This window comes from Nicotiana tomentosiformis, chromosome 7 (genome assembly GCF_000390325.3).
Source record: "Nicotiana tomentosiformis chromosome 7, ASM39032v3, whole genome shotgun sequence".
NCBI lineage: Eukaryota > Viridiplantae > Streptophyta > Magnoliopsida > Solanales > Solanaceae > Nicotiana > Nicotiana tomentosiformis.
The window spans coordinates 126,795,236-126,808,970 of NC_090818.1; the positions used below are offsets into that span (position 1 = coordinate 126,795,236).

General features: G+C 34.9%; 1 protein-coding gene across 3 annotated transcripts; it reads right to left on the minus strand.

The window, feature by feature from the left end:
• Positions 1-1,373: 1,373 nt before the first annotated feature.
• On the minus strand, positions 1,374-13,203 carry LOC104106887 (double-strand break repair protein MRE11). 3 transcript variants are annotated; one of them, XM_009615541.4, is made up of 23 exons: positions 12,998-13,203; positions 12,631-12,670; positions 12,242-12,377; positions 11,868-12,025; positions 11,319-11,409; positions 10,426-10,545; positions 10,281-10,349; positions 10,107-10,198; positions 9,863-9,965; positions 9,657-9,764; positions 9,507-9,569; positions 9,326-9,397; positions 9,105-9,182; positions 8,938-9,000; positions 8,759-8,819; positions 7,607-7,689; positions 6,956-7,069; positions 6,754-6,831; positions 5,310-5,381; positions 4,915-5,183; positions 3,361-3,481; positions 2,434-2,634; positions 1,374-1,722 (listed from the first exon to the last, which is right to left on the minus strand). In XM_009615541.4, the coding sequence occupies exons 2-23, from the start codon at positions 12,645-12,647 to the stop codon at positions 1,690-1,692; spliced, it is 2,202 nt and encodes a 733-aa protein (XP_009613836.1). In that variant the 5' UTR covers positions 12,648-12,670; positions 12,998-13,203; the 3' UTR covers positions 1,374-1,689. The 3 variants fall into 3 exon arrangements, with proteins under 3 accessions (XP_009613836.1, XP_009613835.1, XP_033514719.1); XM_009615540.4 differs by having other exon boundaries at positions 4,915-5,198; XM_033658828.2 differs by lacking the exons at positions 12,631-12,670; positions 12,998-13,203 and having other exon boundaries at positions 4,915-5,198; positions 11,903-12,025.
• Between the last annotated feature and the right edge of the window lie 532 nt (positions 13,204-13,735).

The following is a 13,735-nucleotide window of genomic DNA, read 5'->3' on the forward strand; positions in this document are numbered from 1 at the left end:
TTCAGCTCTCGAATCACAAAGATAATCAGGAGAGAAGAATCAAGGGAGAAACATTATTGTACTCACAATTGATTAGTAAAAATATTTTTCTCTTATTTTGTGATTGGAGTTTAGTTTTCATATCTTGAAAAATTATTGCAAACAATAGCCATGAATGATTCCATGGTTTAGTTCATTTTGCCTTTTATTTGACTTGATCAATCAATTTATGTTTTTATATTATGCAAATATACTACTAATGTGCTATTGAGAGAACTCTTTCTTTAGGTTAACATGTTTGTATCATCGTTCATGTATCTAAAAGCATTAGAGGACTTTGTATTTGTAATTGGAAATTCAGGAGGGACTTTTTATTTGGCAAGGTATTTCAGTTTCCTTGGGTTGATTGACTTTCTTGGCTTGGATTTGCTATTAAGTAAATAAAATCAATCATCAAACCTTAATAACCTACAATAAGACTTTCTTCCTTAAACACTAACTCAGCCAACATCAAATGAGGACTTAAGAAATTTGTCATATTCCTTGTGATTATTGATCCTTTATAGTTAGAAGACCAGTTCTTAAATCAGATATACATGGAACACCTCTTCCCCACCCCTTTTAAAACTTAATCTTCTATTTTACTTACAGTTTAATCTAACAAATATTGAAATAATAGTTAGGGGAGGGGGTAGAATATTGATACTGTAATATTATTTTAATGGATAATTGAATCTTCTCCTAGTTTATTTTTTCATTGTACCTTTCGAACTTCTTTATTTTGAGGTAGATACGATAAATTTAAAAGAAAAAGGCGTTATTATGGTAAAAGTTTGATTTAGATATGCTAAGTGGTTTACATGGCCGAACCGTCAATTAATTGGAGTGACAATCTTATAATTCAATATTCAAGTTTCAGCTGAAGCAACATTAGGTTAAAACAATTCAGCTGCCTAAATTTTGTGATATCGATTTACACGATACATTTATAATAAATTAGTCGAGATATGCATGAGTTGTCGACTTTTCTTCGTCTTTCATGTTTAGACACTCAAGGATTCATGTTTGCCACTCGTTCCATCTTTTCAACTTCAGTTCAAGAAATAAAAAACTTGTCTTTTAACATGCAGAAATAAATAAAACTTCCTTTACAGATGGTCTTCAAGTGCTTTGTCAAACATATGAAATCGTGGGTTTAGAAAGTTGCAATTTGGTCATGAAATTTTGGGTTTAGAATTTGAACTTTAAGTTGGGATCCTGTTCTACTGACTAGTTGTTGGTCTCTGATTTTTTTCCTTTTGAATCTTGTCTATAATCGTGGAAAATTGCCTGGCGTGCCGTAGAGAGCAGAACCATAACAAAGAGAAAATATGGAAGAGAAGGGAGGAAAGGGGGAAAGTAAAAAAACTGGAATAGCCACGTCTTACAACAATTTCCGTTGAATACTTCTGAGTTAATAGTACTATCAACTATACTGTTCCAAAGATGCAAATGCATATCCAAAATTGGATTAGATTTTGAAGCCAACTGTTCCTGTAAACAAACTACTACTCCTAACCTATCAACCATGGCAATACAAAGCCGCTGAAATTAAAACCAAAAACACATCTGCAACTCACTAGTGTATATTTACACCTCGCTATGCAAATTCAGTCCACATAATCAACATCCCAGAATGGAACAAATGGTATCAGATGTTTCCAGCAACAGTCACCTCCTTAAAGCACCATAATTCCTTGTTACCTGCAAAGAACATTAGTTATGCACGCAATGTTCGACCTAGAAAAGTAAACTTTGCTTTATAAGGTGAGGTAAAATGCACGACGTTTTCAATGCTCAGTGACGCAGAGCTAACAATCTATAAGAATAACCAGAGCATGCTTCTTATTCTTTGTCATGAGCAATTTCCCTAATTACTTTGCACCTTTCCTCAACATCAGAATTCTTGAATATTTATCAATACCTACATGGGGCAGACTACGATATTTAAGTTCAGCCGCCATTTCTCCAGTACCTCAAAAGGAAGAAAACCCCAAGAGTTCATAAATCATACTAATTTACTTTGTTCTCCCATCAATTCTCCAATAACACAATTTAGTTTCATTTCTTCAGAAAAGAGCCACTCAAAACTAATTAAGACATTTCATTTGAAGTGACTGAAAGTATTCAGGGGGTCATGCCTAACGATGAGATATAAACTAAAGCCCTATTACCAGATTGCAGAAGGGTATTCTTGATCGAGTTTCTCACTAGGATAATTATAAAGATATAACTATAAAGGAAGCAGCAAAGTTATAAGCACGCTCAAGGAGCAAACAACAACTTAAACGGGATAATATCTTATGAAGTAGAGATATAATAATTTTCAAATTTTTGTTTGTCTAAATAGTATAAGCATTGCCTTAAAACAGCTATATGATCCAATCCAAATACTAACTTTCTGATATCACTTACCCGAGGTCGAGGTCTATTTTCTTTCTTTGCCATGTCATCATCATCATCATCTTCTTCATCTACATCCATGAGCATCCTTTGAAGTGAAGACGAGGAGCTATCTGATTTTCTTCCCCTTTTAGCCGCTGTTGTTGAACCTCTACCCCTTCCCCTTGGAGCAGCCCTTTTGCGGCCTTTGCCCTGGACTGTCTTGTCATCGCCCTAGCAATGGGAGACAGCATATAAAGGCGCTATTACGTAACATACAGCAGGAGGAAGTGAGACAGAAAACTGATATTTAGGAAATACTTTTACCATCCAGTATTTGGAATTTTCATGCACACTATCCAAAATACAACTCTACAGGGGAAACAGATTCAAACTGAAGCGGTGACGTTTAATGATACTGCACTGGCCAGTAATACATTGTTCAGTAGTTCAAAGCAACTGGATCTCCTGATCTCTTACTCTCAATGCAAAAGTGAGTGTACGACGTTAACGGGGCTGATTAGCAGTGCGGTTAAGTGGGCAAACGTCGACTGAAGAGCGAGTCGAGGTCTCCAGAAATTATTAGTAAATAGAATAGGCATCCACTGTCTTCCTTGTTACTTGAGTTTAAATTCTTTATTCACATTTGTATTTTCTAACTGCAATTCTCAGGCAATGAGAGAAGAGCTAGAATTTACTTACTGTCACTCGTGCAAAGGTTTAATTGCCTTTTTTAACACTTCCAATCTTTTGCTTTCTATCCTTAGGCAGTGTGAGGAAAGTTGGGGTTAATTGTATATAATACAATGTAATGCTCATACAAGACTGCAATTAATTTGTGTGCAAGCTATATGCCTTCTTTCCAATACTCTTTTTTTCCTTTCCTAAGACAGCTTTCTAAACCAGGGAGGAGAAGTGCTTGGGGAAAGAAATGTATTCAATAAGGAAGATAGAACCTACTGAGCTTTCATCAATAGCATTTGTGTCCTGTTTAGCATCCTCATCACTTGAAGGAGATTCCACATTCTCATCATCTTCAGCAATACTTCGCACTGATGCAGATGCAGCAACCGATGCAGATCTGCAGCAACAAAGTTTATGTAAAGGACTTTAATGACAAATAATGCTTAAATTACCTAAATTTATGGCAAAATTCTAAAGGAGAAGCAAACAGCTATCAGCTATTTTGACTGGTAAAGTTTTATTTGTAAAAGTTGACACTACAAAATGTTGAAGATAATGCTTCTTTTTTCATATGAAGATCCTTTGTGTTATGCAAACATTTAAAAGAGGTGACGACAATCTGTCTTTAAAATAGTTGGGCGTCTTGTTGATTTGTGTTGTATTTTAGCCCGCTCTCTTTCCTTTTTATAATGTGAATAATCAATGAAAAGTGATTTCAATTAACTTCTCACTTGTTTATCATTCTTAACAACTTAATTCTTCTGTTTTAAGAAAAGTTGTCCATCTTAGTCCTATTTATACCCCTTTTCACCTCTTTTTATAAAGGTTGCATAAAACAAAAATGATTTCAATAAACGTATCATCAACTCACCATTTTAATTTAGTGCATTCTTACCCTAATATATAATTTAATGTTACCTCTGTCCCATAATTTTCTTTTCCTGTTTGACTTCAAATATTAATTGCTTTGGAGTCATGGCCATTTCAAGACTAAATTTAAGTTGTGCTAATATCTTTTTCCACAAAATTAATGCTATCACGGAAATACGCATAGACTCGCTTATTGCCACGCAGAATATATACGCATACAAATGAGTTCACTGGTGTAGAATATTTATTTCCTCCTCTCTCTTGTTGTCCTTCCATGATCAGCGAATAATTCCTCTTTCTTTTAGGGAGTGTTAATTAATACTCCATAACAATTAAGTTATAAGAAATAAAACTAGCAAATCAAAATTCTAAGAAATAAGAAGTTTAAAGAAAATGAAATTGAAAAGACAAATCTGCTATCTATATATCGTAATAATTTGATGAAAGTAAGTTTATATAGGAAATAAAAAGCCAAAACAAACAGCAAAACATCAATGTTTGTAAGTAGTAGCGATAATTGCTTATTTTGCACTGATCAAAGCAAAAATATTGTTGTCTATTTGCTTATTATTTAAGAAAAGAAGCAGAGAATTTTATCTGCTACTGCAACAAAAAGAGCGTGAAGCATCTTATGTTGGGTATTCTTTGTTGTCTCACTAACACATGCCTCCTATAGGCGATTGTATTCTGGTTCAATCCTGCTTTATATTCTTAGCAAGCTAAATGTAGCTTGGAGTTCAGAAATATAATGAAACTTCCCTTGATGCTCAATGCTTACAACAGCAACAAGCCACATATCAAACCCTTTGATGCCAAAGAAAGCAAGAAACAAGCACAACTCGAAGCAAAAGCTTCTGCATGTGAATAAACTATAGCAAAACTGGGACTTTATAAAGAAGACTAGAAACAGGGCAAAAATACGCAACATTGGAGCATCACTATTAGGAATCCAGGACAAACCTCTGTGAATGACGGAATCCCAAAGATGCATCAAGAGTTGTCTGCTTCAAGCTATTGGAAGCCCTTCCTCTGCCTCTGCCTCTGCCCCTGCCCCTTCCCCTTGAAGAGGTCTTGCTAACTTCAGAAGCATCACGAGAGGATCTAAAAGATTGAGATGACTCATTTCTTCCTTTACCGGCAGTAGACTTTGAGGCGGAGAGCATAGTGGTGTCCTCATCATCACTGAATGAAACTGCTGATCCTACTGCAGTACTTTTGCCTCTGATATCCTGAGAACACATGTCCTTAATCATTATGGATCAGATGCCCTTAGATTATACATGCTTTAGACAAATATAATAATGGACATTGACGCAATAAGATCATCCTCAGGTAAAAATCACAAAAAGGAATACCTCCAAGGACTGTCCATTAAAGGAGAAAGGTTGATCATCTTTATTCTGTGCAGCTCTTTGTTTGACGCGTTCCTACAAAAGCCATATTTGATATAAGACTTCAGAACATCACATAACAGTAATGGCATTGTGAAATTTACAAGCACACATAATTATAAGAACAATCAAGAAAAATACATTTGAACATGCAATTTTATGCAGTTAGTGAATTCATAATCATAGAATGTGCAGAAGAACTTCTGCGCCCAGCTAATTCCAAGCAAAAAAGAAGAACAGCTCTAGTCAACATTCCAAGACTACTGCTTTCCATCTTTGGCTAAATTTGAACTAGCAATTTGTGTAATTGCCTCCATTTGAACTGACTGAACAAGTGGCACAAGCACATGCAAATTGTTTATGTCATCTGAATTGTATAGCGAACAATCGTGAATGGACCTTACGGACCAGACTTGAAGGTCATCTTTAACTCTGTGTTAACCTGGACAGCAGCACATTATTGAATAATTAAGAATCTAACTTTCCAACTGTTCTCTTTCCTTTCTTTGGCTTAAGCTTCTCTTTGCAGACAACAAAGTCAATTAACACTATCACATGCCCAAGCATATAAAAGGCATTTGTAGTTCTTTGCTGCTATTTGAGTTCTCCGCTTCCTTCTCTCAGTGATTGTCCAACCTACTTTGCTTTGATGGAACAAAATCACCACCTCACCCACCCTAAAAGGACTAAATAGAGCAAGAAAAGAACTGCAAGAGAGCCCAACATGTTGAGCTACTCCAACATTTGCACTGTGAACTGACACGTTCGCACGTGATCCATGCATAATATAAAAGCACCACATAAAACGTGGCACCCTGTCTGTTTTTCATAGATCAGGAATTAAGCAGTCATCAGAAAATTGTTAGTTCCTCATGCATCTCTTCTTATTTGGTGGAAGCCTCCTCCTTTTTTAACCTGTCTTTCAGAAGCTATTAGCTGGGAATTATTTCTGTGCGCTTAAAACTTCTGCAAACAAATAAACCCATGAAATTCTTGCATCAAGTTCACTGACTCTCCACTTGAAACAGATTCAAGAATCACATATCACAATGACTGTTTGGGACCATAATTCATATCAGGTACCATTGAGAATGAAAGCCAATTGCTGCAGATGAAAATATACTTTTTCTATTGTTTAGCTGCATATCTCCCCTTTGTGAGATATGGAATGGGTGCCCAACCTATCTTTCCCCATTTGAAACTGTGAACCAAAGTAAAAAGGGAAGAGAATAGAGAAGGTACAAGCTCTTCTTTAAGGGGAATCTTTAAAATAGTAGATATGAACCCAGAACTTTAAAAATATAATGGGTTCAATGCTAAAAACTTTAAAAGTTGAACCCATAAGATTTAAATCCTGGATCCGCCTCTGTCAGAGGTAGTCTCAAGGTGAAAGATATAAAATTCTTACCTCTAAGCATTCTCCAACTTTTAAAATTATATCATCTTCTTCGAATTTCACTGCATCTGAATCACGGGCTATTTTATTCTGTTAGAAATATTTCAAACTTAGTACCGCACAATTAAAGTAACATATATGTAGGAGTAGAAGAAAAAATGGAATATAGGAATATCCCTAATTACAGTGACTACCGCATAACAAAATGACATACTCGAGTTTCCTCAAGGTTGTATTGTACACAAGAATAAAAAGCCATTTTGTCATCCTTGTTAACAAAATTGTGCAGCGCAACATCCAGATCGCTGACTGGAAGTACCTCCATTTTCTGTAGCATAAAATCATTATTAGATAGCTCCAAAATATTGAAAAACAAATGAGGACTTTGATGTATTGTTTTCAGCATCAAGATGTTTTCCACTTGTGCTTGCTCTTGTCAAATCTTCTGATTATACACTAATTGCGAGAGTCACAATGTTTTACTGTTAGATACATGCTTCTTCTTTAACTGCTAGTTGGATATATTATGTGGTAAACAAGGAAAACCCCATTTATCAGACTAGAAGAGGGTGAAGAGAGGGGGTAAAAGAGGGTGGTCAAAGAGAGAAAAAGTCCAGGATAATCGATAAAGATGCCCTACTGGAAACTTAAGTGTGCTGCCAAGAGTACGTTCCCTTTCACTTTTACGAAACTTAGTTTTCCCACAGCATAGAGGAACCAAAGAAAACTCTTGAACTCGAAAAATTAAAACATTATATGCTACTGTTTTGGATATATAGTAATGAAAACTCAAACATTGAACTATTTAACAGGTGATCGAGGACATCAGAATGAGAAAAGCTTCCAAACTTGACTTGATACCCACCAAATTGCTCTCAGCAACTAAAGCTTCAATGTTTTGCTGATTCAATTCTTCAGGGCGAAGCCGCTCAGAATCATCAAATTTAGCTACAAGAAATAAACAAATGTTAATAAATGTGAGATAATAAAAAATAGTGTAGATTACAATATCATTACAACAACAACAACCCAGTGAAATCCCACAAGTGGGGTCTGGGGAAGGTAGTGAGTACGTAGACCTTACCCCTACCACGAGGGAGTAGAGGTTGTTTCCGAAAGACCCTCGGCTCAAGTAGATTACAATATCATTAAAAATAAAAATAAAAAAATCAAGAGAAGCTAGGATATAAGGAGAATCAAGGTATTCAAAATGATGGATCATGGATGAATTATCTAGCATTATAAGTACGTATCTGCATTGGAGATGGTAAAAAAAATTCAAAAAGCCAGAATGGTGAAAATATCTGGAGCAACGATAAGATGTTCTTCTATACCAACCTTCTAGAGGAACTGTAACACTCAGTCTGGATAAAAAGAAAGTTCCAGTTCAACTTGGAATAAACACTGATATGAACGTTGAAAGTGTCTATTGTTATATTAAGCAACGGGAAACTTTCAGGTCACAAGATACCGTTTTGTTCTCTGAAAATTTAGGGGGGAAATATGAATGTAGAAGCTTATAACGGTCCATATAATCTGTTTGGTTGTATGTATGAAGAATTTCAACATCCCACCCAAAATATTAATGCAATGGATGGAGTGGTCCAAGACCTTTTAAACCTCATAAGATGCCCTTATATACCCAAGTGGGACATTATATGATGCAACAGTATATAGATGGTATAAGTTTCCTTCATGATAAATTGGAGATTATCTTATGACAGTCTAAGATGGATGGCTTGAGATTCAATCTCTATAAAGTATCAAACCCAAGAAGTGCAGAGTCTTCATGAGATAAATGAATTAGATTAGGTCAAGTTATGACTTATGAGCAAGAATCAGACTGTCATTGCCTACAGAGTGATCACACGGTCACTTGGCAGCACTAAACCAGTAAATTGTGAAACACAAAATCCAGTCATCGATCAAAGGCCATGGAAAGGGCCAGCCTGGTGGCCTAGACTCATGGCGAAGAAATGTAAGTAGATTCTTCACTCCCAAGAAAACAGTAAATTACCTTCTTTGCCGACCTTCTTTGATGATTTTGAGAAAATGAGAATATCCTGCGGATTGGCAACCTATAAATTTGAAAATGTCATGACCAGTGTTGTATGCATCTCGCTAGAGAGAGAGGCCAGGACTGCAAAAAAAAAGGATTAAATAGAACCCTGATCTAGCAGTTAGCATAAGAAGTACCTTCCCCACATATTTTTGTCCAAACCTTTGAGGATTTATAGTCATAAACCCAGAGTAGTCTACCTGTCAGATCGGTCATCCAAAAAGGAACATCAATTTTGGCACTACAATTAAAAAGGGAGAAGGGCAATGTATACAAAGTGAAACATGATGCATAAGAAAACCACCTTTACTCGAACTAAGGGGAGCTTTACAACAGATTCACTATTAGCCTTTTGATTAGATCTTTCTATCAACTTCCTGACCTATCACAATTAGAAGTTGTTCAAAATCAATCACAGTCATAAACTTCTCAAATAAAGCAACAGAAATTAACAAATGTACAAAAGGTTTATCATATAATATCCTGAATAAACACAAAGGATTGAAAGATGGAGAATAGACATACTACGCTATCCAAATGTTCAAGAATCGAGCTATGATCATTAGGATCAATATCAGGTTCATCCTTCAACACTACCTGTACCATGCACCATTTGAAAATGAATTTTAAAAAAATCCTGTGTAGAGACGTAGTTACGAAAACAAGCTACCTCAGTATAGAGGTTGTGGTGGATAAAAGAAGCTACCTCAGTATATTCAAAAGGCCGCACTGAGTTCAGAGGTATCTTTGTTGGGCGATATTGATTTCCCTAAGTAAAGTAGAAACTATTATTCAAATATAAAGGCATCACCAACAAAATAAAGAAGATTTAAAGATGGAATTCATAAAGCACAACCTTAATCTCTAAGAGGAGTACATGTTTTTGTTTTGATTCACCCTCAATCAGTGATGTTGCAACGGAAGAACCTGGCTGAGTAACGTGAAAACCCATACCTGGGACCTCCTGTAATAAAGATAAGCTTCAACTGAGCCTACTTCACAGGAAGGGAAGTAATTTAAAAGGCGAGGACAGAAACCAAGAAGCTCCAGAATTAGTAATACCTGAGGGTCCACTAAACATTCATGTTCATGACCCCACACAATAAAATCCAGAAAGCGAGGCAGGAAATGCTCATTTATTGCATTTTTCGGATTTGTCTTTACTCTGGAAAATGTGACGAGAAACGAGAGGAACATTAATACTCAAACTAAATTTTCAATTGTACTACTAAAACTTAGCGCAGATCTTAAACATGATAAGAGAGGAGATTTTCAGTTATTATCATCTGGCAGTATCTTAACCAACCTGTTCTGGTGAAGTACCAAAATGTTGAACCAGTCCGAGACTTGACACCTTTCCTGAGCCTCAGGTCGCATCCATTGCACAGCATGTGGTGTCTTCAAGTACCAAAAGGAACACAATTAGAAACTGTTTTTGTCAAGCAGCCAGACAGATCTGAAAAGGAACTAGAAACAATACCTGAAACATTCTATTCAAGCGTTCGTCCCTGATATTCCCAAGACCATAAAGAGCTACTGATGTTGAACCCTGCAATGCATGCAGTTAGAAATAAAATCACGCTTCAAACTCGGCAGCCACTTATTAAAGGTATCCACAAGCAGACCTTCCTGATAAGGATAGGGTAGAGAGCAATCTGCCCAACACCAGAACCACCAAGATCCATTTTACCAAAATAGTTAACAAGATTGCATGCGGAAAGGATATCAACGGCAGATAGGTTATCCTGTAACATAAGTGGACAACATTAACTCCAGATCAGCATGTAAGAAAGAAGATGGTAGCTCAACATTTTCAATAAAGTATTCTGGCTCATTGATTCATAAGAATAATTTTGAGATGCTAGTCCAATAAATAATGTTGGCATCAGCCTAACATTAGCTTAATCTTGAAAGCAGCAAATTAAGAGTTGTTTGAGTTCATCAGCACAAAGATGCAGACAGGTCCAATCTCCAAATAATCAATTCTAAACCTTCCGTGCAAAATTGAATACCCACCTTCATGTTTTACTCCATCCCAAAACATTGTTCAATTTCCTTTAAAAAAACAAGAAATATTATATAACACAAAGTCACCACTTTGACACTTCTCCATGCACCTATTATCATTTCTCCAAATCCAATTAGAGCTTTTCTTTTAAGCCTTCACAATTTTCTTAATGACAGATTCAATTAAGAATTAGAAAAAAGTACATGTAGAATCAGTGTGAGAGGTGGCATCATAGCCAGGACAAAACCACCTCTAGGGGTCAAAACCCAAATTGCTCTATGTGAGAGGTGGAGAAAACATGTAAAATCTAAAGCACCCATATGAAAATTAGCCTGAAAAGAAAAAGGGTTCGCCATTCAAAATGAAGTATCTCTTTATTCTACATAAGCTACTAACAAGTAACTTAATTTTTAACACAATCACATTGCCGACCAACAGCGGTATGATCAAAAATAGTCTTGCTGGTCAATGAATAGAATAATAGCAAAGCAACTTTCATAGAATCCATACCACACCAGCTGGATCATCATGATTGCCATGAATGCTAAAAACAGGCAACCCCACATTAAAGTGGGGATCTTCATAATTTACATGACCAAACCTGAATAAGATCCGCATAAGATTAAGAATAACAGAAATATTTATATTAACAAAGAAGTAAATGTAAATGAATTTATACGGAAGAGTTAATTGTAAAGCAAATTTTCAGATAAACTAACTTTGCAGGAAAAGATATCCTCTCATAGAACATAGAAAAAGGGGAGCAAGCCGAGCATAAGATTGTTGTTTCAAAATTTTCAATCATTTTTCCACAAATGAGGTGTCAATTTTCAGAAGGGAGAACAGAAATTTGCCTTCCCATTAAAAGATAAATGAAGAAGAAGAAGAAGAAGAAGAAGAAAGCATATATGGATTTTTCATACTTATCAAAAGGAAAGGAAACACAAAAAGAAAAGAAGAAAGAAGCATTGGAGGAATTTATGGAACGCTTCTAAAGCATGAAAATAAGAGGAAGAATAGTGATTGCAAGTTAGCAAAGTTCAGATAAATGGTTATTACATGTTAGCAAAGTTCACTGTCTGGTCACTAACAACCTGGAATTGCACAGGTCGATCATTGAGACAATAACGACGGAGAATCTCAATGGCTTTCACCAGTGTTGACCTGGAAGGCTTATTCTCGTGAAATAGATCACCACCGAGAAGCACAAAGTCCACCTGGAGCAAAACTGAAAGTCAATGAAACTCAAATATTTACTAGATTCCAACAAAATCTCATACTTAGTTTTCACCCCTTTTTTTCTAGATGGATCATAGATAATTGGCACAAGATATAAGAATAAATAACTGAGGAATGGCATATTAATTCCACCAATAGATACAACTTACAAGCAAATTTGTAAAAACCAAATGAAGAAGAGAAATTATTTTTGCCTGTTTTTTCTCCGCAATCGAACATATCTCTTCAAATGCCTGAAAAGAATCTTGCCGCCGTATTTCATCCTTTTCCATGTAGCCCAAGTGACAGTCTGTAGCAACCAGGATCTTAACCGTGTCGATCTCCTCCTCCCTGAGAAAATTTTCCAATTAAATTCATATTGCATCTATTGTAGACTTCAATAAATTTCTACAATTTCAAAGCAAAACTAAAATCTAAGATATCTCAGAAACCATGCATTTATAAAACAAGCTGATCAATTCAACTTGAAATTAGTTTTAGAAAAACTTTTAATTTCATATGTTTTAATTAACAGAACATACTAAAAGTTGTTATAAACTACTTAACAGGCATTATATTATTTTTCCTTCATTCTTTCTGTTACCTTGAAGAATCGTCCATTTGATCGAAGATTATCTCTTAACCTGCAGCAACAGCAATGAAAAAGGAACAATTGAAAATTGAGCTTGAGTTATATAAATTGACAATATAAGAAATATTTACACAATCAAGTCCAATTACAGTTAAATCTTTTCATAAGCATTAATCAGTAGTAATATGGTAGAAATGGTAACTAAACTGCTATCACAAGTTAAAATCCACCGATAATGTAAAATCTTTTTACAACGTCAGTTATATGATTTAATAATTGAAAATTATAGAAGTAACATGAAAGCAATAGTTAAAATGCTTTAAAAATAAAAACCCTAGCTACATAAATGAAATGTCAAACAAGTATCAGAAATTTTTACTTCGATGTTGTCAAGCAAGAATCAGGGAGCAATAGAAATGGAAGTAGAGATTTGAGAAAGAGTTGCTGATTTCTCGAAGAACAGGAGGAAGCCGAGTTCAGAGATAGTGAGCTGCCGCTGCAACTCTGTGACCAGTGGCCTGGCGGGGAATTTAAAAGAGGAAAATTGTGCTGAGACTGAGTTCGGGGCTGTGCCTATTGGAATTTGGAAATGTGTTGGTAGTGTGTAATTTTTTTATTTTTTATTTTTTATTTTTTGCTTTCTTTTTTAAAGTACAGGAAACAAAACACTAGGTATGTTTGGAAAGTCATCCGGTAATTAAAATTAGTATAATTATTAGGATTTATGTGTTTGTCATAACGTAATTACATTATAATTACAAGCGTACTATTTAGCTGCACAAATATAATTACACGGTTAGATTAAATTTTAAATAAAGTAATTATCAAACTTAAAAGTTAATATAGTAAATATATGGCTATAAAAGATTTTTTATAAGTATAAATAATATTAGATTTGGTATTTAAGATGCATATTTTTTTCTTGAATGTACATTAATGAGTTATCATATATTTATAACTAATATTGTAAAAATAATTATATATATTTTCCAAATTAATAATATTTAGTTTAATTAATTATAAAAACTAAAGACATATGTTTTGAAAGAACATTACGGAATGCATGTTTGATAAAATAAATTAATATTTATAAATATAATGTCATAACATTATTCAA